The sequence below is a fragment of the Carcharodon carcharias genome, chromosome 16 (assembly GCF_017639515.1).
Source record: "Carcharodon carcharias isolate sCarCar2 chromosome 16, sCarCar2.pri, whole genome shotgun sequence".
Lineage (NCBI taxonomy): Eukaryota > Metazoa > Chordata > Chondrichthyes > Lamniformes > Lamnidae > Carcharodon > Carcharodon carcharias.
The window spans coordinates 115,128,946-115,156,578 of record NC_054482.1 but is presented as its reverse complement, the minus strand read 5'-3'; the positions used below and the strand labels follow the sequence as shown (position 1 = coordinate 115,156,578).

General features: G+C 44.4%; 1 protein-coding gene across 5 annotated transcripts in view; it reads left to right on the top strand.

Annotated features, from left to right (window-relative positions):
- Positions 1-16,622: 16,622 nt before the first annotated feature.
- syde2 (synapse defective 1, Rho GTPase, homolog 2 (C. elegans)) overlaps positions 16,623-27,633 on the top strand; it is a 137,141-nt gene continuing 126,130 nt past the window's right edge. For 4 of the 5 annotated variants that reach the window (XM_041208244.1, XM_041208241.1, XM_041208240.1 and 1 more), the window contains exon 1: positions 16,623-18,364. In XM_041208244.1, the coding sequence (XP_041064178.1) occupies positions 16,732-18,364 (1,633 nt within the window). In that variant the 5' untranslated portion in view covers positions 16,623-16,731. The remainder of the gene's footprint in view (positions 18,365-27,633) is intronic. The other variant, XM_041208243.1, reaches the window with a different exon arrangement.

Genomic DNA, 27,633 nt, shown 5'->3' with positions numbered 1-27,633 from the left:
CTGAACTCTACAGGGAGTATGTCTCAATGTTTGTATCTAACTCCTTCTAAGAGGAAACAATATCTACCGGTGAGAGGATGATGTTAAGTATCTCTCAAGAGTGTCAAAACACCTGGGACACCTTGATAGAGACAACAGATCTTACAATAAACAGCAAGAAGACATGGTCTCTCATACGCAAACTTGGAGGCGATCCCAAGAAAGCTGCCCAACATCCAAATGTGTCTGCTAACCAAGTTGCACACCAGTTGCTTCTAAATGGAAAAATCAACAGAAACAACCAAGAGCACAACTAGATAGGAAGAAGTACAGCGATGACCCTGGCTTCACTGGACCATGCACCATGGAAGAGCTGGAAACTGGTATATCTAGTCTAAAACACAGGAAAGCAATTGGTCTTGACAATATAGCAATGGAGCAGATAAAGCATTTTGGAAAGCAAGCAAAGAAGTAGCTCCTACAATTGTTCAACCATTGTCTGGCAACACACAAGCTACCTAATTTTTGGCAGAAGGCACATGTAATAGCACTATTAAAGCTTAGATCTCTGTGGCGACAAGCAGTCAACTCTGTCAACCACAAGGGCTGCCATTCGCTGAATGTTCAGCTAATGTGCAAACGCAATAAACGCATCCTACAGAGCTGTGCATGATTCCCAGGGAATGTCCACTACTCTTACATCCTTAGCTGGTCTCAGATCCCTGACATTTTCCAAGGTCCAGAGAGGCTGCAGTGTTGGCTTCTTAGGCACAAGAGCGACCCACAGAGGACATGGCTGATGACACCCGTGCAGCAGCCTCAAACTGCAGTAGAGTGACCATACAAAGAGGCTCATGCCGCGAGAGGGACTTCGGTGGAGCAAACGATAGGAACTTTGAAAATGAGGTTCCAGTGCCTCGACAAGCCTGGTGGAACATGGCAATACAGTCCCAGATGGTGTTGCACATCATCGTTGTTTGCTTCGCACTCCACAACCTGGCGCTGCAAAGGCAGGAGGTCCTGGATGAGGAGGAGATGGAGCAGCTACAAGTATACTCCGATGAAGAGGACATTGAAGGGGATGACAATGATGAAATCCTTGAAGGTGAACATGCCAGTGATGAGGCCATCACACTAGCTAGATGAGACAGGCGCGCTTGGGAGGCCCACATAGCCTCAGGATTCGTGGAAGATGACAAGATGCAGTGAAGATCGTCCTGACATCCTCACCTTGTATCTGTGAATGTTTGTCTCCTGTGTGGCTGTTTGCAGCAAACATACCCTCAGTGCTCAGGCTAATGTCATGGAGATGCAGTAAAGGCCCTAATAGTCACTAGATTCCAGGAGGATGATGACGACATGCAGTGAGGACACTCCAGAGATCTTCACATTGCCTCTGTGAACACACGACTCCTGTCTGGCTGAGGGCAGCTCACTTGTGCTTTGTGATCAGGGTCATGCCATGGAGTCGCAGCTATGAAATATTAAAAGCACCTGATCCTTTGTCAGCCTTCAGCACCTGACCCCTTCAGGAGCACACCATCACCAGTCACAGATGCTGAAGAGATGTGGGGGTGCAGCCCCAGCTCAAAGGTGCTGAGCGCACACAGAGAGAATGATGGAACTCTGTCATGCCTGCCCACGACATTCTGGCAGCAATAACAAGCACCATTGAGATGCTGGCATCAGTAACGTGTCCAGTGAGTGTAAAGCTGGACAATCACTTTGGTCTGAAGGTTACACACTGCATAGGAAAGAGGCTCTGGACCGAGACACCTGCTTTTATCTTGTACAGGCACCAAGGTTTGTGTGACACAAACACTGCTCATCAGAACAAGGAGCCATAGGTAAGGAGATATTCCTGGGACTTTATTTACGATAGGGAACATTAAGTACAAGTGATTAATGCCCATGCCCAGGCTGTGCAACCACATCTTCTTAATATGCTTGGCCTAAATAGCCAAGTGGTTATGGTACTGGGTTTGTAACCCCAAGATCAAGAGTTCAAATCTCACAATGACAAACTATGAAACAATATAACTTCATCTGAAACAGATGGAAACAGGTTTGTACTCGCAGGAGTTACCCCTCTTAGTATATTGCTTGGCCTAAATAGCCAAGTGGTTATGGTACTGGGTTTGTAACCCCAAGATCAAGAGTTCAAATCTCACAATGGCAAACTATGAAACAATGTAACTTCATCTGAAACAGATGGAAACGTGTTTGTACTCGAAAGAGTTACACCTTCTTCACGTGCCCTTTTTGCGGTCTTGTGGAGTCCGTGGACCATGTATACATAGGGTGTTGTAGGCTGCACTCCCTTTTTAGTTATTTGAAAAACTTTTTATTGATGTTTTGTTTGCACTTCAGCCCCACGCTCCTGATCTATGGGCACCCGGTGCGGAAGGGGGTCGGGAAGGAGGAGGACCTCCTCGTGATCCTGCTCCTGGGCCTGGCCAAGTTGGCCATTAACAGGTCCAGGCAGTGGGCGATCGACGGGGGAGTCCCGCCCGATTGTTTGTCCCTCTTCCGCGGCTACGTTTGCTGCCGGATGTCCCTGGAGAGGGAGCACGCGGTGTCTGCTGGCACTCTCGAGGCCTTCCGTGCTCGGTGGGCACCGCGGGGACTGGGGTGTTTTGTTGACCCCTTTAATCACATTTTGATTTAAAGTTTGTAAGTTTCCTTTAAACTTTGTCCTTGGTTTTACAGCTGACCTGAATTAGGGGCTGTGCCTGATTTATCCCAATTTTGTTGATTTGGTTTTCATTTAAAAGATTATCAAGAGTTCAAATCTCACAATGGCAAACTATGAAACAATGTAACTTCATCTGAAACAGATGGAAACAGGTTTGTACTCGAAAGAGTTACATCTTCTTAATCTTCCTAATTCTGCTGCTATGTCTTGGTGCTCCCTTGATATTCACAGCAGAAGTGAAAGCAGCCTGCTGACTGCTACTGTCTGTGATGATCTTGGTGGGTGTCCTCTAGAGGGCCGAGACCTGGAGAGACCCGAGGTCCTGCTGTGAGGCAGCGGCACCCTCCTTGGCCTGTGGAGCAGGAGCTGCTGCGGTGACAGGAAGAGGGGATTCAGATGGGCCAAACAGTCCCGGAGTCACCTAGATGGATGGCCTCAGGGTGTGCACCTGCTGATCCTCCTCCCTCTGGGTGCCCGAGGGCCCCTGGCTGACTCTTTGAGGAGAAGGGGAAGCTGGAGTGTGAGATTGAGCTGCCCTGCACCTCTCTCTCATTGACACTGTTGGAGGCCAATTATGGCGTCAGCAATGGAGTTCAGTCTACACAACAGTGCAGAACCAATGTCCTGGACCATGGTCTCCATTGTGGCTGCCATCCTATCAGTGTTGACCTCGATGCGTTGGCATGCTGGTGCTATCATCTCAGCTTGAAGGTGGACAGACTCCTCCATCACCTTGAAATCTGAGGAGCGCAGTGGACATCTATTCCTGATGCTCCTGAGCTTGCTTTTGCAGCTCCAGCAACTGAGGTATGACTTAATCCAGAGGCTCCTCATCTGATTTGGGCTCAGCAGATTTCTGACCTCCAGCAATCCTCGAGTGCCAGAAATCTGGAAAATGCCTGCTGTGGATCAGACAGTATGATGTGCTCACCAGTCTGTGACCCCGAGGCTACTCTAAAGCTTGGTCCCACCGAGGTGTATACCTCTGCGCTGGTGGAGGGTGTGGGTGAGCGCTGTGACGGATATTCAATTGGGGTGTCATCAGATTCTTCTTCTGAGGTGTCTTGGGCCTTGAGTCAAGGACCTGGCTCGTGGACTGCCTTGGCTGCCCCTCAGATGTGCCTGTGAATGCAAGGAGTGATAATTAGTGCATGGCAGGGAACAACGGACCTGGGGAACTGACTCACAGCATGGTTGTCTGGTGAATGTTGCACTACTGGATCCTTACTTGGGTTAGCACCGCTGATCTCACCGTCAGCACAGGAATGGTCCTGATCGTCACCAGTCAGCTGGATAACTCTATTTTCAAAGACTGTGAGGACCTCCACCAGTCTGCAAGCTCTCCCTTTTGTTGGCACACAACATTCTGCATGAACGCAGATGGACAGAGTGCAAGCAGGATGCGTGCCAGACTAGATCATAAGGATGCCTGGCATGTGTGTGGGTGGTGAGTGGTGACATGGATGGTATGTGCACACAATCTGCAGGGCAGGTGAAGTTGTGTGTGAGAGAGTGAATGATGATGTCCCTTGAACTGTCAGTGAGCGAGATCCTTGTGGATGCGTGATGGGTTTGTGAGTGTGTGAGTTGAGAGTGATGAGAAGAGTGAATTACCCTGGCGGAACGGAGGAGATCATTCATTCTCTTTCGACACTAGGTGGCTGTCTTCTTTTGCAGGGCATTGGCGCTGACCACCCCTGCCCATGCTAGATTGGTGACCTTGTTTGCTGGTCCTCCCCCAGAGCAGGGGTAGAGAACTTCACAGCAGACCTCCACCACATCCAGTAGGTGCCCAAGGGAGGCATCCCTAAATTTGGGGGCAGCATGTTTCTTCCCTTTGGCAGCCATGACTTTACAGCAGCTTCCAATGCCTCACAAAGTGCTATTTCTGTGCAAGGGCCCCCTTTAAATATGGCGCCCGGATTACTGAGGACCTGAGGTGATGACAGGATGGGGAAATCAAAGGCTGCCCCGCTGGGGATCTGGCACGTTAATGAGGCAGGACGTGCCAGGAAAGGGACGATACAGCTCGAAAACCCATCATTACGGCAGGTGGGTCCTTTTTCCTGCCCACTATCAGACTTTGTGCAAATCTGGGATGATTCCACTCATTAAACCAAGGCCCCATCTGCCTTCTCAGTTAGCTATTAAAGATCCAACGACACTATTAGGAGAAGAAATTGAACCCGTGGCTTGTCAATATTTATCCTTTGATCAACATTGTTGAAACAGATTATCCGATCATTGTTACATTGCTGTTTCTGGGAGTTTGGCGTGTGCAGATTGTCTGCATGTTTCCTATTTACAACAGTGACTACACTTCAAATAACACTTAATTTGCTGTAAAACACTTTCGGACATTCTGAACTTGTGAACCTACTATAGAAATACAAGTCTTTTTCTCCTTATAATAGTGAATGTAATCACTTGCCTGTTTCTCCCTATGTAACTCAGGAGTGCAAGGCACGATGTACTATTCCTACCCATTTACTCTAGTCAGGTTCATCTAATTGGGCTTAGATCAGGAATCAAACCTGGAGACTGCTCAGAGTTAACCCTACTGCAGTATGTGGAATTCACTGCCACTCTAACAATTTTGAAAGCATATATTGAAAATTAGCATCTAGTGTTTGTTTTAATAGCTTGGCCAATCTCAGTGAGCACTACTGGGGTTCTTCAAAGAGATTTTTTTTTATTAAACGGCACAAAAATGCTATCCCCAGAAACAGCTTCTGGGCAGAAATTGATTAGCAGCATCAAAGCCTCTATGGTCGCTAACCAGAACCAAGACTTTGATGAATGAATGAATAGATCTGATTGAAACTTACAGAATACTGAAAAGCCTGGATAGAGTGGACATGGGGAAGATGTTTCCATTAGTAGGAGAGACTAGGACCCGAGGACACAGCCTCAGAGTAAAGGGAAGACCTTTTAGAACAGAGATGAGGAGAAACTTCTTTAGCGAGACAGTGGTGAACCTATGGAATTCATTGCCACAGAAGGCTGTGAAGGCCAGGTCATTGAGTGTATTTAAGACTGGTTTGGCCATCTTTTCTGTTTTACTTTTGCGCCATACAGGAATAAACAATTGTCGCAGCTCACCATACAGTCTTTGAATGTTTGTCATTGCCTATTCACCGTCATCCCTTTAAGTAACGTTTCCAACTCCATCACTGTCAACTCGTGCCTCATACCATCATAATTTCCTTTATTAAGATTCAGAACCCTCGTCTTAGAATCAACTACGTCACTCTCCATCTTGATGAAGAATTCTATCATATTATGGTCACTCACCCCCAAGGGGCCTCGCACGACTAAATTCCCAATTATTCCTTTCTCATTACACAATACCCAGTCAAGGATGGCCTGTTCTCTAGTTGGTTCCTCAACGTATTGGTCCAGAAAAGCATCCCATATACACTCCAAGAATTCCTCCTCTATGGTGTTGTTACTAATTTGATTTGCTCAATCTATACGCAGATTAAAGTCACCCATAATTACAGATGTTCCTTTATTGTATGCATCTCTAATTTCCTGTTTAATGCCATTCCCAACATCACCATTAAAATTTGTAAAAAAAATAAAGGGCCATTGGTGTGGGATCAGGGGCCTATGGGTTGGCATGGAGGGTATAAGGTGCCATGGGGGTGGGTATGGGGCATGAGGTGGCATGGTTGGGGCTTGGGGAGTGTGCATGGATGTGAGGGAATGTGAGAGGTGAGGCTTGAAGGAATGTTTTCTGCTTTATTCTCTTTTTAAAGACTTCTTTAAAGACACAGGATAAAAGAGCACGAGGAGAGCGGAGACACAGGATAAAAGAGTGCGAGGAAAGCGGTGGAGACACAGGTTAAAAGAGAGCGAGGAGAGCGGTGGGGACACAGCATAAAAGAGCGCGAGGAGAGTTCCAGGGAGCAGAGTAGGAGGGCGGAGTTCCAGGGCGCAGAGTATAAAAACCTGACCTCGGGGATTCGCAGACCTCGGGTCTTAAAAAAAAAAATTAAAAGTGGCGTCACGGTAAATCTGTGACCTGATTGGCTGGTAGAGAATCTACACTGAATTTGAAACTAAAACATTGTTAAACTAATTAAACCAAATAAATTAATCACTTGATTAATAAGTGGAGGGTATCTAGACCAGAAGCAGGGGATTACTGTTCTTAGAATTTAGCATTTATAGTAGAAATCTAGCCTTAGGGAACATATGGTTAATAAGTAATCAATAGGCAGTTATTAGATTTAAATTAATATATTAAATAGTTCTAGAAATGGCAGTTGCAGGGGTGAAGTGCTTCATCTGTGGGATATGGGAAATCTGTGATGCTTCAAGTGTCCCAGACAACTACATCTGCAGGAAGTGTACCCAACTGCAGCTCCTCACAGACCACATGGATCGGTTGGAGCAGCAGTTGGATGCACTTAGGAGCATTCAGGTGGCGGAAAGAGTCATTTACAGGAGTTTTGGAGACGTGGTCACACCCAAGGTACAGACAGATAGATGGGTGACCGCTAGAAGGGGCAGGCAGTCAGTGCAGAAATCCCCCGTGGCTGTCCAACTCTCTAACAGGTATACCATTTTGGAGACTGTTGGGGGGGATGGCCTATCAGGGGAAATCAACAGCAGTAGCCAGAGCAGTGGCACCACGGCTGTCTCTGTTGTTCAGCAGGGTGGGGGGTCAAAGCACAGAAGAGCAATTGTCATAGGGGGCTCTATAGTCAGGGGCTCATATAGGTGCTTCTGTGGTCGTGAAAGTGACACCAGGACGGTATGTTGCCTCCCTGGTGCCAGGGTCCAGGATGTCTCTGATCGGGTATGGGACATTCTGAAGGGGGAGGGAGAACAGCCAGAGGTCGTGGTACACATTGGTACTAATGACATAGGCAGGAAGAGTGACGAGGTGTCTTCCTGTCGTACAGCTGTGATATTCCCCTTAACCAGTAGTGCCACTCTCCCACCTCTTCTACATCCCTCTCTATCCTGCCTGAAACATCTAAATCTGGGAACATTTATCTGCCAATCCTGTCCATCCTTCAACCAAGTCTCTGTAATAGCAATAACATCAATAAAAAGCTGTTTCATCAATTACATCCCTTTCATCAGAAGGTCAGAAGTGGGAATGTTCGTTGATGATTGTACAATGTTCAGCACAATTTGTGAATCCTCAGATGCAGTCCATGTCCAAATGCAGCAAGACCTGGACAATATCCTTGGACTGATAAGTGGCAAATAACATTCGTGCCACACAAGTGCCAGGCAATGACCATCTCCAACAGGAGCAAATCTGCCCATCTCCCCTTGACATTCAATGGCATTACCATCAATGAATACCCCATTAACAACATCCTGGGGTTACCATTGACCAGAAACTGAACTGGACCAGCCATATAAATGCTGTGGCTACAAAAGCAGGTCAGAGGCTGGGAATTCTACGGAGATCAACTCACTTGCTGACTCCCCAAAGCCTGTCCACCATCTACAGGCGCAGGTCAGGAGCATGATGTAATAGTCTACACTTGCCTGGATGAGTGTAGTTCCAACAACATTCAAGAGCTCGACACCATCCAGAACAGAGGAGCCTACTTGATTGGCATCCCATCCACCATCTTAAACATTCACTCCCTCCACCACTGATGCACAGTGGCAGCAGTGTGTACCATCTACAGGATGCACTGTGGCACCCAGGCTCCTTCGACAGCACCTTCCAAATTTGTGACCTCTACCACCTAGAAGGACAAGAACAACCGATGCATGAGAACACTATCAACTGCAAGTTCCCCTCCAAGTCACACATCACCCTGAAGTATATCACCGATCCCTCGTCGCTGGGTCAAAATCCTGGAACTCCCTTCATAACAGCACCGTAGGTGTTCCAACAACATATGGAATGTCCAGGGTTTAGGAAGGTAGCATATCACCACCTTCTCAAAGACAATTAGGGTTGGGCAGTAAATGCTGGCCTGGCGAGTGACGTCCACATCCCAAGAGCAAACATAAAAAATATCAGTAGATTGTTTGGCCCATCAAGCTTGTTGCCCCATTCAATAAAATCACAGCTGATCTGATTGTGCCCTTAACTCCACTTTCCTGGCTGTCCTCCTGCCCCCCCCAGAACCTTTGACACCCCTGTAGATCAAAAGTCTGTCTAATTCAGCTTTGAATATATTAAATGGCCCAGTCTCCACTGCTCTCTGGGAAGAGAGAAGAAACTCCTTCTTATCTCTGTCTTAAATGGGCACACTCCTCATTTTTTAACTGGATCATTTGGACAGTGGAATTCTAAAGGCTTTTAACACAACTTTGGCTTCTGGAACAGCAGACTTCTGTAAAGTGGCTGGAGGCTTTTCCCCAAGTCTGTTTCACATGGTGTACCTTTCAGGTATTACATGGCCATGCCACACACAGCCTTCCAACCTTCTTTAAATATATTTCTTCCTCTTTAATCTGTAAATTCTAATGTTCCCATATGTCTTTAGAATTTACTTTCCCCATAATATAAAAGCCATTTATGTTGTCATTGCGGTCAGCACTTTTGGGAAAAATCAATGTAATAACCTGCCTTATTTACCTTATTAATTGTAAATATCCTACAATGTCTCTTTGAAAACCAAACACCTCTACATTTATCTTAAATTACAAAGTTCACTCACACCCTATCTGCTGAGACTTTATCCTAGTTCACTCATTGGCATTTCATATGCCCTTTTACACCTAACTCTTTTGATAATTTCAACCTTGCAGTCTACCTGTGTCTAATTTAATTAAATCCGCCACACAGATAGAACCATCCATGCACACACAAACATAAGCCTATTTTACAATACCCCACAATAATATTAAGAAAAATATAATAATTTTGTGACACTATATTAATGAATTAGATTAAGAGACAATAGTAAGGTTTCTAAATTTGCTGATGATATCAAATTAGGTCGAAAGTTGTGGGGAGGACACAGAGAATTTGAAACAAGATAAAGACAGGTTAGGTGAGAGGGCAACAAGATGGCAGATGGAGCAAAATGTAGGGAAATGTGAAGTTATTCATTTTGGTCGTAAGAACAAAAGAGCAGGATATTTTTTCAAAGGTGAGAAACTTGTAAGTTTTTTAAAATTCTTTTCATGAGATGTGGGCATTGCTGCTTAGGCTAGCATTTATTGCTCATCCCTAATTTCCCTTGAGAAGTGGTGGTTAGCCGCCTTCTTGAACTGCTGCAGACCATGTGGCGAAGGAACATTCACAGTCCTGTTAGGAAGGGAATTCCGGGATTTTAACCCAGCGACAGTTCCAAATCAGCATGTGTGGCTTGGAGGAGTATTTGAAGGGGGTGGTGTTCCCATGCATCTGCTGCCCTTGTCATTCTTGGAGGTCGCAGGTTTGGAAGGTACTGTCAAAGGAGCCTTGGTGAGTTGCTGCGGTGCATCTTGTAGATTGTACACACTGCTGCCACTGTGATCAAAGAGACTTGGGTGTGCTGATACAAGGAACACAGAAAGTTACTATGAAGGTGCAAAAATTAATTAGGAAGGCAAATGGCATTTGGTCTATACTGCGAGGGTTTTGGATTACAAGAATAAAGAAGTCTTGTTACAGGTGTTTAGGGTTTTGATGAGACCGCATCTGGTGTACCATGTGCAGTTTTGGCCTCCACATTTAAGGAAAGATATACTTGCATTGGAGGTGGTACAGCGAAGGTTCACTAAATTGGTCCCTGGGATGAGGGGGTTGTCTAAACATGAGAGGCTGAGCAAATTGGGCTTATATCCTCTGGAGTTTAGAAGAATGAAAGGTGATGTCTCACTTAATTTATTTATACCCTTTTGTGGGCTCTTTTCCAGGATTTTACAACCCCTCCCGGCCAACGGGATTTTACAGTCCAGCCAAACTGAATGGAGATTTAAATGGCTTGTCGCATCCGCTGTGGAGATAGACACAACACAGCGGGGCCGTAAATTCCTGGCCATTGTATCCTACTCAGAACTTGCTTTTCCACTTAACTTTGTACCATCTTCAAATTTGACTATAATAGTTATTCCCTTCATCCAAGTCATTAATATAAATCATAAATAATTGAGATCCCTGTGGTATTCCAGTCAGACATTGGGAGATGGTGGTGCTGTGGTAATGTTACTGAACTAGCACTCCTGGGGCCTAGGCTAATGCCCTCATGATGTGTGTTCAAATCCCACCATGGCAGATTGTCAATAAATTGGGAATATAAATAGTCTCAGTAACGGTGGCTATGAAGTGATCTTCAATTGTCATAAAAACCTGTCTGGTTCACTAATTTCCTTTAGGGAAGGGAAGCTGTCATCCTTACCTGGTTTGGTTTACATGTGGCTCCAAACCCACAGCAATGTGGTTGACTATTAGCTGCCCTCTGAGATGGCCTAAGATACCACTCAGTTCAAGGGTAATTATGGATGGGCAATAAATGCTGGCCTTGTCAGGGACATCTGAATCCCATGAAAGAATGAAGAAAAAAAGACTTGTTACAGTTTGCCAACCTGAAAATGATCCAGTTATCCTGATTCTTTCTTTTCTGTTAGTTAGCTAAACCTCTATTCATACCAAAAGATCACCCAACACTATGAGCTCTTATCTTGTGCAGTAGCCTTTTATGTGGCTTGATCAAAAAAGCCTTTAAGGATGAGCACAGCAACTACGGCCAGTCGAGTTAACCTCACGGTTGGGAAAACCAATCTGGGACAAAATTAACAGTCACTTGGACAAATGCGGATTAATTGAGGAAAGCCAGCATGGATATGTTAAAAGCAAATCATGATTAACTAAGTTGATTGAGGTTTGTGGCGAGGCAACAGATATGGTTGATGTGGGTAATGTCATTGATGAGTACAAAAGGCATTTGATAAAGTCTTCTATCCATTGATGGGATGTGGACGTCATTGACAAAGCCTACATATGTTGCCCATCCCTAATTGCCCTTGAACTGAACATTTCAGAGGGCAGTTAAGAGTCAACCATATTGCTGTGGAACTGGAGTCACATTTAGGCCAGAGCAGGTAAGGGCAGCAGATTTCCTTCCCTAAAGGGCATTATTGAACCAGATAGGTTTTTACGACAATCAATGGTAGTTTCGTGGTCACCATTAATGAAACCAGCTTTATATTGCAGATTTATTAATTGAATTTAAATTCCACCAGCTGCCCTGGTGGGATTTGAACCCATGTCACTAGAGCATTAATCTGGGCCTCTGTAATACTAGAAAAGTGATATTATCTCGATGTCACCATCTCCCCCTATTTAAGTGCCACATAGGAATGCTAGCAAAGTTGATGCCCATAGAATAAAACGGAAAGTGGCAGCATGGATATGAAGTTAGCTGAGTGACAGGAAATAGAGAGTAGTGGTGAACGGTTGCTTTTCAGGCTGGAAGAAGACTTACAGTAGGGTTCCCCAGGGGTTGGTAAGAGGAGCACCGATTTTCTTGAAATACATCGATGACCTAGACTTGGCTGTATTGGGCAAAATTTGCACATGACATAAAACTTGGAACTATTGTGAACTGTTAGGATATTGATAGACTTCAAGAAGATGTAAACAGCTGGTAGAATGGGTAAACGTGGCAGATTTGACATGGCAGAGTTCCTCAGGATAGTGTCCAAGGCTCAACCATCTTCAGCTGTTTCATCAATGACCTTCCTTCCATCATAAAGTCAGAAATGGGAATATTCCCTGATGATTGCACAATGTTCAGCACCATTCAGACTCCTCAGATACTGAAGAAGTCCATGTCCAAATGCAGCAAGACCTAGACAATATCCAGACTTGGGCTGACCAGTGGCAACTAATATTCGAATCACACAAGTGCCAGGCAATCACTATGTCCAACAAGAGAGAATTTAACTGTTGTCCCTTGACATTCAATGGCATTACCATCACTGAGTTCCCCACTTTCAACATCCTGGGGGTTACCATTGACCAGAAACTTAACTAGACTAGCCATATAAAATACCGTGGCTACAAGAGCAGGTCAGAGGCGACGATTGATGACAATGCTTCCAGGGATGAGGGACTTCAGTGACTGGATAGATTATAGAAGCTTGGATTGTTCCTCTTAGAGACTCAAGAGAATGAGGATGAAAGTATTGAACTCGGGGAAAGAGACTGCGAGGTTCTTAAGCAAATTGATATAGGGAGTGGCAAGGTATTGGAGGTGTTGGCAGGCTTAAAAGTGGACAAATCTCCAGGTCCAGATGATTTGTGTCCCAGACTGCTGAGGAAGGCAAGGGAGGAGATCGCAGGGGCTCTGACCTAAATTTTTAATTCCTGTCTGGCCATGGGGGAGGTGCCAGAGGATTGGAGAACAGCTAATGTGGTTCCACTACTTAAGAAGGGTTGTAGACAGAAGCCAGGGAACTACAGGCCAGTGAGTGTCACGACAGTGGTAGGGAAACTGTTGGAGAAAATTCTGAAGGGAAGAATCTATCTCCACTTGGAGAGGCAAGGTTTGATCAGGGATAGTCAGCATAGCTTTGTCAGAGGGAGGTCATGCCTAACAAACTTGACTGAATTTTTTGAGGAGGTGACCAGGTGTGTGGATGAAGGTAGTGCAGTTGATGAAGTTTATATGGATCTCAGCAAAGCCTTTGACAAGGTCCCACATGGGAGACTTATAAAGAAGGCAAAGGCATATGGAATACAGGGTAATTTGATGAGGTGGATTCAAAATTGGCTTAGTTGTAGGCGACAGAGGGTGATGACAGAAGGATGCTTTAGTGACTGGAAGCCAGTATCCAATGGCATACCACAGGGATCTGTGCTGGGTCCCCTATTATTCGTCATTTATATAAACGACGTAGATGACTATGTGGGGGGTAGGATTAGTAAGTTTGCAGATGACATGAAGATTAGCCGGGTGGTTAACAGTGAGGTTGAGTGGCTTGGGCTACAGGAAGATATAGACGGGATGGACAAATGGGCAGATAAGTGGCAGATGGAATTTAACCCTGAAAAGTGTGAGGTGATACACTTTGGAAGGATTAATTTGACAAGGAAGTATTCAATGAACGGCATGACACTAAGAAGTTCTGAGGAACAAAGGGACCTTGGTGTGTGTGTCCATAGATCTCTGAAGGCGGAGGGGTATTCTAGTGGGGTGGTGAAAAAGGCACATGGGACACTTGCCTTTATCAACAGAGGCATAGATTACAAAAGTAGGGAGATCATGTTGGAGTTGTATAAAACCTTGGTGAGGCTGCAGCTGGAGTACTGTGTGCAGTTCTGGTCGCCACATTATAGGAAGGATGTGATTGCATTGGAAGGGGTGCAGAGGAGATTCACCAGGATGTTGCCTGGGATGAAACATTTAAGTTATGAAGAGAGGTTGGATAGACTTGGGTTGTTTTTGTTGGAGCAGAGAAGACTGACGGTTGGCCTGATCGAGATGTACAAGCTTATGAGGGGCATGGACAGGGTGGATAGGGAGCAGCTGTTCCCCTTAGTTGAGGGGTCAGTCACGAGGGGACATAAGTGCAAGGTGAAGGGCAGGAGGTTTAGGGGGGGATGTGAGGAAAAACTTTTTTACCCAGAGGGTGGTGACGGTCTGGAATGTGCTGCCTGGGAGGGTGGTGGAGGTGGGTTGCCTCACATCCTTTCAAAAGTACCTGGATGAGCACTTGGCATGTCATAACATTCAATGCTATGGGCCAAGTGCTGGTAAATGGGATTAGGTAGGTAGGTCAGGTGTTTCTCACATGTCGGTGCAGACTCGATGGGCCAAAGGGCCTCTTCTGCACTGTGTGATTCTGCGAAATGAAAAATATGAGAGGAAATGAAATAGAAATCCAAATCATGAGGTTAGTGTAGATAGAATGAAATTGACAACAAAGTCATGATTCCATTTTATGGTGATTGCCAAAAGAACCAATGGCCATATGAGGAAAAAAAAATTTTCTGCAACAAGTGGTTAGGATCTAGAATGCACTATTTTCAAAGTGTGGTAAAGGCAGATTCATTCCAGTTTTCAAAAGGGAATTGGATAAGCAACAGAAGAGGACAAAATTGCAAGGCTGTGGGGAAAGGATGTGGGAGTGGGACTATCTGAGCTGGTTTTGCAGAGACCTGGCACAGATACAAAAGGTTGAACAGCCTCCTTCTAAGATTCTATGTTCCCTGGAATTTAGAAGAATGAGAGGTCATCTAACTGAATTTATGAAATTCTTGAGGGGCTTGACAGTGTAGATGCTGAGAAAACATTTCCCTGGCTGGGAAATCTAGGACTTGGTGTCATAGTCTCAGAATACGAGGTTGGCCATTGAAGACTGAGATGAGGAGAAATTTCTTAACTCATAGAGTTGTGAATATTTAAAATTCTCTACTCCAGAGAGTTCTGGTTGCTCAGTTGTTGAGTATATTCCGGATGAAGATTGATACATTTTTAGTTACCAAGAAAATTAAGGGATATGTGGATAGTGTGGGAAGATGGAGTTAAGATAGAAGATCAGTCGTAAAGACCATAAGACATTGGAGCAGAAGTAGGCCTTTCGGCCCATCGAGTCTGCTCCGCCATTCAATGAGATCATGGCTGATCTGATAATCCTCATCTCCACTTTCCTGCCTTTTCCCCATAACCCTTGATTCCCTTACTGATTAAAAATCTGTCTATCTCAGCCTTGAATATACTTAATGACCCAACCTCTATAGCCCTCTGTGGTAAAGAATTCCACAAATTGACTATCCTCTGAGAGCAGAAATTCCTCCTCATTTTTGTTTTAAATAGGCGACCCCTTACTCTGAGATTATGCCCTCTGGTCCTAGACTCTTCCACAAGTGGAAGCAACCTCTCAACATCTACCCTGTCAAGCCTCCTAAGAATCTAATATGTTTCAATAAGGTCGCCTCTCATTCTCCTAAACTCCAAAGAGTACATACCTAACCTACTCAATGTCTCCTCATAAGAAAATCCCTCCATACCCAGGATCAACCTAGTGAATCTTCTCTGGACTGCCTTTAATGCCAGTATATTTTTCCTTAGCTAAGGGGACCAAAACTGTTCACAGTATTCTAGGTAAGGTCTAACTAGTACCTTGTACAGTTTTAGCAACTCTTCCCTATTTTTATACTCCTTTCCCTTTGAAATAAAGGCCAACGTTCCATTTGCCTTCCCTATTACCTGCTGAACGTGTATGTTAGCTTTTTGTGATCCAGCTCCTTTATTCTTCCTGCCAAAGTGCATAACCTTCACATTTTCCATCTTCCAAGTTTTTGCCCACTCACTTAACCTGTCTATATCCCTCTGTAGACTCATTGTGTCATCATCACCACTTGTCTTCCCACCTATTTTTTGTGTCATCTGCAAACTTGGTGATAGTACATTCACTTCTCTCATCTAAATCATTATTATATATTGTAAATAATTGTGGCCCTAGCACTGATCCCTGGGGCACTCCACTAGTTACAGTGGACTCAGAGAATGGCAGATTTGATGGGCCAAATAGCGTGTTCCAGCTCCTCCTTATGTTTTTATGTATGATCCAGACATCTTATCTTTCATCCCTTACTTTTCTCTGCTTCTTTTTCTCTTAGTTACTCCATTTCTCTTCTTTCCTTTGCACTCTTCTCTCTCCATCCTCGACTTTTCTCCAATTCATTTCTCCCACCACTGACTTTTCTTCCATACGATCCCAGGTGTATGCTCAGGTGTGTCGGGAAGAGGGGGAGGGACGGTTACCTGGTGCCGCGCCTGCGCGCTCGCACCTTCGCGCGGAGGGGGGGGGGGGGGGGGGGGGGGGGTCCGAGCAGCTCCCCGCCCCCTAGCCATCCCCGCCCTCTTATTGGTTTAGCCGGTGCGGTGGGCGGTGCCCGGCGGCTCCGCGCTTGCGCGCTGCCCGCCCCGGCCGGATCGCGCGACGGCGGTTGGTGAGCCCAGCTTCAAACAGGAGGCTCGAGGATGGCTGACGCGTGCGCGAGAGGCGCCAGGCTGAGCAAGGAGGCAGCTCGAGCCCCGGAGCCAGTCAGATCGCGCAGGAGCGCGGCCAGAGCGGCGGCAGCCCTATCGCTGGCCGGGCAGCGACAGGTAGCCTAACGAGAGCGACACAGAGCGATGGCCGATCCCTTACGCCGGACTCTCTTCGCCAAACTGAGGGGAAAGAAGTCCAAGAAGTCGCCGGGCGGCGGGACGAGGAGCCAGGAAGGTAAAGCGAAGCCTCCCAAGGAGCGGCGTCGGCGGCAGCAGCAGCAGCAACAAGAGGCCGGGCCCGGGGTAGTGGTTGGCGGTGCGAAAGTTTTAGCAGGGTCGGGGAGCAACGGCGGAGAGGAGCAGGAGCAGGAGGAGGAGGAAGAGGAGGAGGAGGAGGAGGAGACGAGGATCCCCGGCATCGCCAGCGGGCTTGGAGCGCAGAGCCCGGTGCCAGCGGACGAGCCCGGGATCGCAGCCCAGGAGATGCAGCCCGCGAGCGGGGTGCAGGCGGCGGGGGGAGCCGGCTGCCCGCCGGAGGCGAACGGCATCCTCTGCATCGGCGTGGCAGGGCTTGTAGCGGGTGCCCTGACTGGCTTGGAGCTGATGGAGATGTCGGGCTCCCCTCTCCCTACTCCCCTGCATGCATCCCCCAGCCCCGGGCAGCAGCAGCCCAGCCGCAGGCAATCCATCCACTCACTAGACAGCCAGGAGGAGGAGGAGGAGGAGGAGGAGGATTACTATGATAACCAGTGTTTGCAGGGCTACTACGAGCCCGACATTCGAGGCTTGAGGTGCCCCAACCTGCCCACCGTCCCGCAGTCTCACTTGCAGACTGTCCTCTCCCAGAACTGTAACAGGCACAGGAAGCACAGCCTCGACAGTGCCCAGGAGAAAGAGAGGCTCAGGACCCAGTTGCAAGAAGCCTATTATCTGCTCATACATGCAATGCATGACATGCCAATGGATAACCCTGCAAGTAATAGATTGGGTGGTGTGAGCTGCCATTCACAGGATAGTGTTTGCACGCAGTCATCAGTTAGGGTTATAGACAGTGACGCTTGGTCCTCTGATGAGATTAGCCTGCAGCAACAGGTATCCGATACAGATTCTCTGCCAGGTAAACACACTGGGTCTCCCAAGAAAGAATTTGCCAGCAAAAGCATTGCAAACCTAGTTAGCGTGATAGGCAGACCATCTTTGCCACGATCAGTGAGTGATGGGGTTATTAATTATGCTAATGTATCTTGTCTCAGTGACACTGAATCGAAAGATGAACAGTCAGAACACACTGTGCATTTTCGTGCTTTCAGAGGTCTTCACAATGAAGGCCAGGCTTCCTGCAATGCTGGGAGCTCACATCCTAGTCATTCGCCCTCAGTTAACACTTCAGTGTGTGTTAAGGATGTAATTCAGTCTTCTGAAGGTAGCATGATGTTGTTTAAGGACTCTAGCTGTGATGTGAATAAGTTGAGAGATTCCAGTGACATGGTCTGTGGATCATGTGGCAAACAAGATGATAGCCAGGGATGCTCTTTAAAACCACCTGCAGTGACAGTCAACAAAATGCAAGAATGGATGCACAGAGGACGCATGCTGTCCTTGGAGATGAAAGAGCGTATTAGTGGGTCTGTCAGAGTCAGTATGCCATCTGGTTCATTGCCAGGTCAGGCAACCAGCAAAGAAGTAGAAGTACAGAAGACCAGTTTCCCTGCTGCTATAAGAGTACAAGGAAACAAAACAGCACCGTCCCCTACCAGCCAGAGAGTCTTGCTGACAGGTAGGAAGTTGCTATGGCAACTGGATCACTTCTTCATCGGGCCTTTTGCACGGATCTGTCGTCCACTGTGAAGCATCCAGCTGGTGTCTTACACTCCAGAATAAGCTGTCTGCAAATGGGATTCTGCCTCTTGTCTGTTTGACTGATTGGTGACTAACTCTGGTGGAGGCTGTTTCTTTCCTAAGATTATTGATTCGGAATTTTAAAGGTGGTGGTAGGCTGCCACTAACACTGGGTTATGATGCATGATATTACTAATTTTATGTACCTATGCAATATATGGTGAATTTGCTATTCCTGTCTCCTAATCAAGTAGGTATTGAACATCAGTGTTTGTGAAATCAGTTGGCAATTCATATTGTAAGTTCTGTATGGCATTAGGTTTGTCCTTGTTGCATACTTATTACTGGTTTGTAAACACTTCTAAATATTTCTTAATGGGAAGATTCATGTGAAGTACAAAAAAGCAGGGTGAAGCTGGAGGTGTTACTTACTTCTCTTCCTCTCCGCCCTTGCCATTTGCAAGTTCTGTTTGCATTCTGGTAAGTGCTGTATTGGCACCATCTATTTCTTTTTATCTATCAGATGAAGCTTGGGAAGTTCTTGAGTGTGTTCTTTCTTTCTTGCAACTCACATTGGATTTGCATATACAGAATTGTTGCTGGTGACTATCTGGGCACAGAAAATATTTTGTGAAGAAAATATTAAGTATTAGTTTGAACAGTGGCAGTGCTAATTGAACTGTAAAGTTATTGTAGAATAAGTCAAAGTAATTGTTGAAATGTATTTGAGAAACACCAGGTAATTTCTAGTTTTATAGTTGAAGCTTTATAGTATATCTTAGAACAAATACATGTTCCTTTAGTTAATTTTACAAAGCAATTTATTTGATTTAAAGCAAAACACTTCTCTCAACTCATTTATTTTATAATGGTACAAACTCCTTGATGTTTCTTTGATTTTATTCCGAGTATCTTGCATCATTTTAGCATATAAGAAAATAATTTCTCCTGCATCAATCACTTGTTTGCAAGTCAATCTAAAATGCTGAAAAATTGTCAGTTGGATATGTAGAAAAGATTCATTTGTTTTAAAACATGTTTTTAAAAAAAAAACTTATCCTGACCATGTAAATATTTCCATCATGCTGAAACAAAATGAATGCCAGCCCAAATGAATTACCTTCATTAGGAGTTCGCTGCACCCTACCCTCATTGTAGTAAAGTAAGAACTCAAAAATATTTTGAAGGGAATTTTTTCCCTGTCGTTGAACCAGGTTCACTCTTGCAATGTCACATTGATTTTTCTTCAGTGTTATGGTCAAATGATATGCAGTGAAAGTAGCACGCTAAGCAGTTTTTGCTGTGCTATTGATGGCCAGCATTGTGTTTAACCAAAATGCTCCCACATGCATTTCTGTAATTCATCAGTCATTTTTAAAGGTGAGCCAAAGAATGATGTTTATCAATTTAAGCTGAGATAATTACATATACACAAAATAGATGCAATTATGCTGCTTTTGTGTATTTGTATACACTAGAGGAAAACAACGAAGACACTTTTGAAGTGTGTGATTAATTAGTGTTGTACAGGTTTTAGAGATGTATTCCATAGAACATGAAGAACTATATTTGGAGCTGGACGTCAGTAACATTTAGCCCACTATAAGGAAATATAAATGTTATGCCTTTACATTTCCAGTCTACAAACATTTATTTCCTTTTGCCACATATTACACTTTAGTGCCTAATGTTCTATTATAAAGGGCTGTACACATTTATAATAGAAACTCCCTATATTATTTTTTCACTCTCATTACAGCCATGCAGTCATGCATCAGTGGTGACACTGTAGTACTTCATGGTTGTGTGAATTCCCTGGCTGAATTGAACAGAACCTCTTTTAATTTAGCCAGATCTACTTCCCAAATTTCCCTAAATTTTGCTGTTTATGGTTAAATAATATTGAATCCAAGTATTATGTCAAAATAAGTACAGAGTGGAGACTGAATTGCATCTAAATGCACTGGCCATATTCTCCTTTTGTAATCCTGCTTCACTTGAAGAGTGTACTTGATCTTGACTACACCGATGAAATGTGATGGAAGATCTAGTGGTGTTTAAGTGCTTTCTGATCTATTAACTTGAATGGTACAATGTGAAGATGAAAACTTTCAAGACTGATTGTTGAATGAAGAATTGAAGCTTTAACAGCTAAATGGGATTTGGTCTAATTTAAATTGCATGCAGTTGCTGCCTTTGCCTTCAGATTTCACCCCCATCCCCTTCTTCCTCCCCAACCTGGTAATCCAGAAACCCAGGGGTAATGCTCTGGGGACCTGGGTTCGAATCCCACCATGGCACGTGGTGGAGTTTGAATCCAATAAAAATCTGGAATTAAAAAGTCTAATGATGACTGTGAAACCATTGCCGATTGTCATAAAAACCCTCCTGGTTCACAAATGTCAGTTAGGGAAGGAAATCTGTCGTCTTTATCTGGTCTGGCCTACATGTGACTCCAGACCCACAGCAATATGGTGGACTCCTAAATGCCCTCTGCAAGGACAGTTGGGGATGGGCAATAACGCTGGCTGAGCCAGTGACATCCACATCCCATGAACAAATTTATAAAATCGCCACAAACTCCCTGGGGAGGTCTGACTTGTGATTGTGTGGTGATGTGTCCCTTGTTCCACCCTGATGGCATAACAGTTATCAAGAATTTTCAACCTGAGGAATCGCACTCATGCTTTCTCTCCTGTAGCATGTTTGTGTTTGAGTTGCCTTAAGATGAAAGCAAATTACTATGGATGCTGGAAATCTGATTTGTAACTACCTTTTTTGCAAGACTCACCCCATTGTTCACTTTTATGTGGACCAAAGTACGGTCAGCAATACGTTTATTGTGGTGTCTCAAAATCAGCCATGTTATGTGGAGCTTGGATTTTTGATAGAAAATATGTATCTGCCTTTACATTGCAGTTAGTGATCTTGCAGCAGTTATCCTGCAGAACTGTGCCCAAGATGTTCTTTCAAATCCTAACAGTATTATTCTTTCCCACTTCAACAACAACATCATGCATTTATGTCCCACTCCTAAGTTGTTTGAAGGAAATTATGGCCTATACATTCTCCCTTTTTGAAATGCCCTTTTTCTCTGAAATGTGACTTGCCAAACATTCTTGGGCATAAATTAGTGTAAATGTTATAATTCTTGGAAAATGCTGAATGTGGCTAGTTTATAATTTGCAGTAAACTATAGTATTATTACCATCATTTACCATTAAATGTTAGTTATTTCCAACAAGCTTTAGTTCTGTCAGAATACTGCAACAAAAGAAAAGAACTACAGATGCTGGAAATCTGAAATAAAACAGCAAATGCTGGAAAACACTCAGCATCTGTGAAGAGAGAAACCAAGTTAATGTTTCAGGTCGATGACCTTTCATGTGAGTACTGCATTTGATGAAAGTAAATATTGCTACACTGAGTTGGATTACAAAAGCTATTAAAGTAAATGATATCCATGCTTTAGTCAGAGGATTACATGGGTTAACCATTATTGATCCACAATTTTTATTCTTGAAGTGACTTTAATGATTTTTGAAGCTGGGATAGATTTTTTGAAAAATAAACTAACTGAATATCAGAAGTCTGTCTCAGAAAGGAATATTCCTCGACATCAAAATCTTGAATTTCAAGTGCACAATTCGATCTTCTTGAGATTGTTTTTAAAGTTCATCTTTTTCAAGGTGTGTATATATAAAAATACTGCTGTGAAGGTTGTCAAAATTACTGCCGCACTAAAGACTGGTCATGAGAAGAATTGGTAGCCTTGGGCACTGATTCCAGACATGTGTATGGTCTGTTGACTCTGGTATGTGGAACATTCTGTAGAGCTTTCTTCAGTGAATGTATGTGTTCGTTGAATTACTGGCCTTAGGTTGAGCCTCAAGCTACAAATTCCCTTCTCTTTCCCTGCTTCCTTTTTCTCCCCTTCACCCCTGCAAAAGTATCTCAATAAATGGTAAGAATGTTTGGGTATTAATCAAAGCATTTGATTTATGTTGTATGAAAGCTTTAATTGGAGTGTAAAGGAGCTACCAAGCTGAGCTAAGGCATTGTCCAGTAAAATCTACAGACCTAAAGCATGACTAAATGAAAGGTTGTATGTTGGGAAGGCTGTAATTGCAGACAGGCAGCTTGATTAAAGGATGAGGCCATGCCTAGAATCCTTGTGGCTGTCCTCCATTACGCAGGCAGTTCATTATTGTGGTTCTGTTTATTTTCTTGACATGCATGCTTAAAATAACTCAGTAGAATCAGGTGTAGCAGTGAAAAAGAAAAAAACAGATTAATGTTACTTATAACAAAATGTAAGTGGGCAACAGGAAAGTTAGTGAGAATTCTTTCACCTATTTAAATTGCTACCTCAATGAGTTCAGTAATAGGGTACACTGGTGCCTCCAATTTGCTTTCAACTTCACTGTTCATTGGTTGGTTATATTTTCAATAAGAAAGTGCTAACTCAAAGGTTGTATAATAAAATGTGAGATCATCTGATTCATATGTTGGACATGAATTTCACTTTTTTTCTCCAATTAACTTAACTAGTTTTCTTCATTTCATCTTCTGGGAGGCAGATCTGCAGATAGCAGTTGTCCTCCAGTACCTCACTGAAATGCCTATTCATTTGTGACCCTTAACTTTAAATATCAGCAGATCAGCCACAGAGTGTTTTAAAGCCAACTTGATTCCCATCCTTTCCTGATGATCACACAATCGTGCTTTCAACGCAAGTTACTGGATAGTGCTCAAGAACAGGGACCTTGTCTAGCTGGCAATGTCCTCTTCCCTTCCATTTCCAAAGCTAGAAGCACTGAAGCTAATAAAGCAAAGAACTTGAGACCTTTCTTGTTCCTAATTCAGTTATTTGTTGGGTAAATCTCTAAACCATCAAACAAGTTTCTGTTATAAAATGGTTAATCAAAGGTAAAACTGGTAATAAAGAGTGCACAAGGTAGTGTATTTGTTCAGATAAGGCCCTGTCATCTTTGAGGCCTGGGTTTAATGTTTTTTAGCAAGATAAGTGGAAAGTCTTTTCTCTCCATTGGGAGTCAGAAGTGAAAAAAGTTTAGGGAGATTTAACAATGTTCCTGGCAAAGGCAAACTCAGAGTAGCAACCTACCTATATTCAACATCAAAAACAAAAAACTGCGGATGCTGGAAATCCAAAACAAAAACAGAATTACCTGGAAAAACTCAGCAGGTCTGGCAGCATCGGCGGAGAAGAAAAGAGTTAACGTCAACTCTTTCCTTCTCTGCCGATGCTGCCAGACCTGCTGAGTTTTTCCAGGTAGTTCTGTTTTTGTTTTATATTCAAGATCAGTTGAGCTGTTCTGCATATTGAATGCTAGATATGTGAATTATATTTGCCACTTCATTTATGTTGGCTACATTGTACTTGCCTTCATTAATTGGCTTGTTGCTGTGGAGCTTATTTCTAAAGAAGCCCAGAAACTCAGCAAAATACTGTAGAAACTAAGAAACCCAGTGATGTTCACATCCCATGAACAAATAAAATAAAAGCCCAATACACGCAACGGGTAACCCAGCTGCACGAATATTATGCCTATCAACTATTGTGTACTGGACAAAGGTTTTGGAATATCCCTGGGCAAATGGCACATTAGATGGATATGTTCTTGGAATCTGAACATCGCTGACAAGGCAAGTATTTATTACCCATCTCTAATTGCCCCTGAAAAGATGGTGGTGAGCTGCTGCCTTGCACCGCTGCAGTCCATGTGGTACAGGTACAGCCACGGTGAGGTTAGGGAGTTCCAGGGTTTTGACCTAGTAAGGGAACTTTGGTATAGTATCAAGTCAGGGTGGTGTATGGCTTGGAGGGGAACTTGCCCTCATCCTCCTAGGTGTGGAGGTCACAGGTTTGGAAGGTACTATTGAAGGAGGCTTGGTAAGTGCATGTTGAACACCGGTATGATATTGGCCTGTAACTTTGAACTACCCAACGTTGGATTTGGAGGGTACCCCAAAAATCTGCTGGGGAATCCCCCTAGGATATTTACAGGTAAAGGTTTTCACAATAATTGCCTAGAAATGAACAATTGTGCTGCGCTGGGGGCCATCTGAAAATGTGCTTTAAATCTCAAACTCCGAATGGAGTTATACCAATAGTGACTCAGAAAAGGTTAGAAGAATTAAAAGCTTTTCTAACTTTTGAGTAACTGTTGTAAAGAAGTCCAAGACTGACCCCACGGGCCTTGCCATCGCCACACCCTGCCCCCCCCGGACACCCCACCACTCCACCGTCCCTTTCCCCGATCTATGACAGCACCACCCCAATCCCAGCCCCTGGACCTCTTGCACATCCCTCTGCTCCCCCCCCCCCAGCCAGAGTTTGGACCCTCCCATCCACTTCCCGCAGACTTCTGACCTACCCCCTACCCCCCCCACCCAACCTCAGACCTCCCTCACAAACCCCCGGACCGCTGACTTCCGCCCAACCCACCCCCAAGACCCTCCCTCAGACCCACCACCCCAGCCTGACCTCCAACCCTTTCCAGACCTCCTTCGGACCTCTGCCTTAGGACTTCTACCCATCTCTCCCCCCCCCCCCCCCCCCCCCCCCCCCCCCCCCCCCCCCCCCCCCCCCCCCCCCCCCCCCCCCCCCCCACCAGACTTCTGACATATTCCCCCCCCCACAGTCCTGGATTGCCCCCGGTCATCCTCACCCCCCCCTAAATCCTATCCACTTACCTTCTCCTGGCCTGTCAATTTCTCTGGACCATTAAACTTGCTTTTTGGCAGTGACTGCCGTAAAAATGTGGGCGTGGCCTCCTTGAATCTGCTGGAGCCACTCTTCGCTGGGGCCTGTGAGGTGTATTTCAATGCAGGCCCCAAGCAGCTTTGGCGAACGGAAGTGTCAGCATAATTTTCAAGACCAGGTAAGTAGGTATTTTTTCGATTTCCCCTCCCTACCCGTTCACCCACCCTCTGCAGGCCCCAGCAAAATTCCTGCAGGCCATTTCTTTCTGACACCACTAGTCAGAACCTACGGCCCATTATGTGATTAATTATTGCATTGACTTCAGCTAAACTGGAGTTGCTAAGTGTTAATGTTGCCATCACTGGATGTAATTGAAGGGAACAACAGGAGAGGAAAGGGGAGAGGATCCGTTATCCAATACTGGCAAATGTAAATATTTGTATTTATAGATTGTTAACCAGAGAGCATGAAGTCATTTTGTTCTTGCTAATGGATTTGAAAATCCTTATGAGGAATTTTCTGGTTTCTTCTAAAATTGAAGACAGTAAGGTACCAAGAATTATAAATTGCAATGCCTACTTAGTTGCCGGAAGGCTGAATATTTGTTGCTGTTAGCCTTTTGAAATACTGTTCAACAAAAAGTGAGAGTATTGTTTGAAACTTAGTCTGTAATTGGCAGAAATTTGTCTATAAAGGGAGAATGGTAGACCTGCTGGTATTTCATAGCTTGCCACTTCAAACGAGAATGAGTATTGCATGATAGTTAATTAGATGTTAGAAAAAGTTAGTGGCATGAGGATTCATCAGAATCTGTAAATGTATTGCTGGTGTTATAAGAATGCCATTACTCAACCAGCATAATATATTTAGGTATAAATTATGATGTCTTGCATGAAGGGATGAATGGGTTCCAGCCCCACTCCATGACTTGAGTACAAAAATCAAGGCTGATACTCCAGTACAGTACTGAGGGAAGGCTACACTATTGGAGGTATTGTCTTTCAAGTGAGAACATAAGAAATAGCAGCAGGAGTAGACCATATGGCCCTTCAAGCCTGCTCCACCATTCAATACGATCATGGCTGATCTTAAGCTTCAACTCCACTTCACTTCTCTTTCCTCATATCCCTTGATTCCCTCAGACCAAAAACCTGACTATCTCAGGCTTAAATGTATTCATTGATGGAGCATCCACAATGCTCTGGAGTAGAGAATTCCAAAGATTTACAACCCTTTGAAATAAAAGGCAACTTCATTGAAACCTTTCAGATCCTGAGAGGTCTTGCAGAGTGGATGTGGAGAGGATCTTTCTCTGGTGGGAGAATCTAGAACTAGGGGTCATTCTAAAAATAAGGGGCTGCCCATTTAAAATGGAGATGAGGTGGAGTTTTTTCTTTGAGAGTTGAGAGTCTTTGGAATTCTCTTCCTGAAAAGGCAGTGGAAGCAGAGCCTTTGAATATTTTTAAGGCAGATGTGGATAGATTCTTGGTAAACAAGGGGGTGATAGGTTATTGGGGAAAGGCGGGATGCAGATTTGAGGTTACCATCAGATGTTATTGAATGGCAGAGCAGGTTCAAAAGGCCAAATGGCCGCCTCCTGCTCCAAGTTCATATGTTATATCATCCCAGCCCTAAATGATCAGCCCCTTATCTGGAGACTGTGCCCCCATGTTTCAGTTTCCCCAACCAGCATAAACAACCTCTGTATCTACTCTATCAAGCCCCTTAAGAATTTTGTACGTTTCAATGAGATCACCTCTCATTCTTCTAAATGATGAGTCATTAAGCCTACACAGTCTCTTTGGTCCTCTCAGGTTGGTGCAGAAGATTCCATGGCACTATTTCAGAGACGTTTAGGGCAGTTCTGCCTCATGAGTTGGCCAATATTTATCCCTCAATTGTCTCTGGTGATGTTGATTATCAGATCTTTATCAGATTGCTGTGTGAGAGAGCTTGTGTACAAATTGGCTGCCACATTTTCAACAATACGGTTGGGATGCTTGAAAAAAATACTTCATTGGCTGCAAAGTGCTTTGAGACATCTGGTGCTCCTGAAAAATCTTACTTAAATGCCATTTTTTCTGAGGTCCAAGTCTTGGAGACATAAAAGTAGGTCTGTTTGAGCATTTAAATAGAATTTGGACAAACTTGTAAAAACTAAGTGGTTTTGCATGTGGACTAGTTGATTTGAAGTAACAAGAACTCGGATTACCGATAAATGTTTAGTATTATAAAATGTTTGTTTCATAGTTGGTGGGTTCAGACATGCATGTGAATGAAAAACATGCCATCCCTAATGAGCTACCATGCACTTTTCTTTAAGATGTTGTTTCCAGTTGAAAAGTGGCTCAGTTGTGGGTTAATTTCTAGGGTAAGTACATGTTTAGTAAAGCATACCTGATAATATCAGCATTGGGAAAGAATTGAGAACTAGTTGAATCTGTTATCTGAATTATGTTGGAATGTAGTGCAAGTACAAA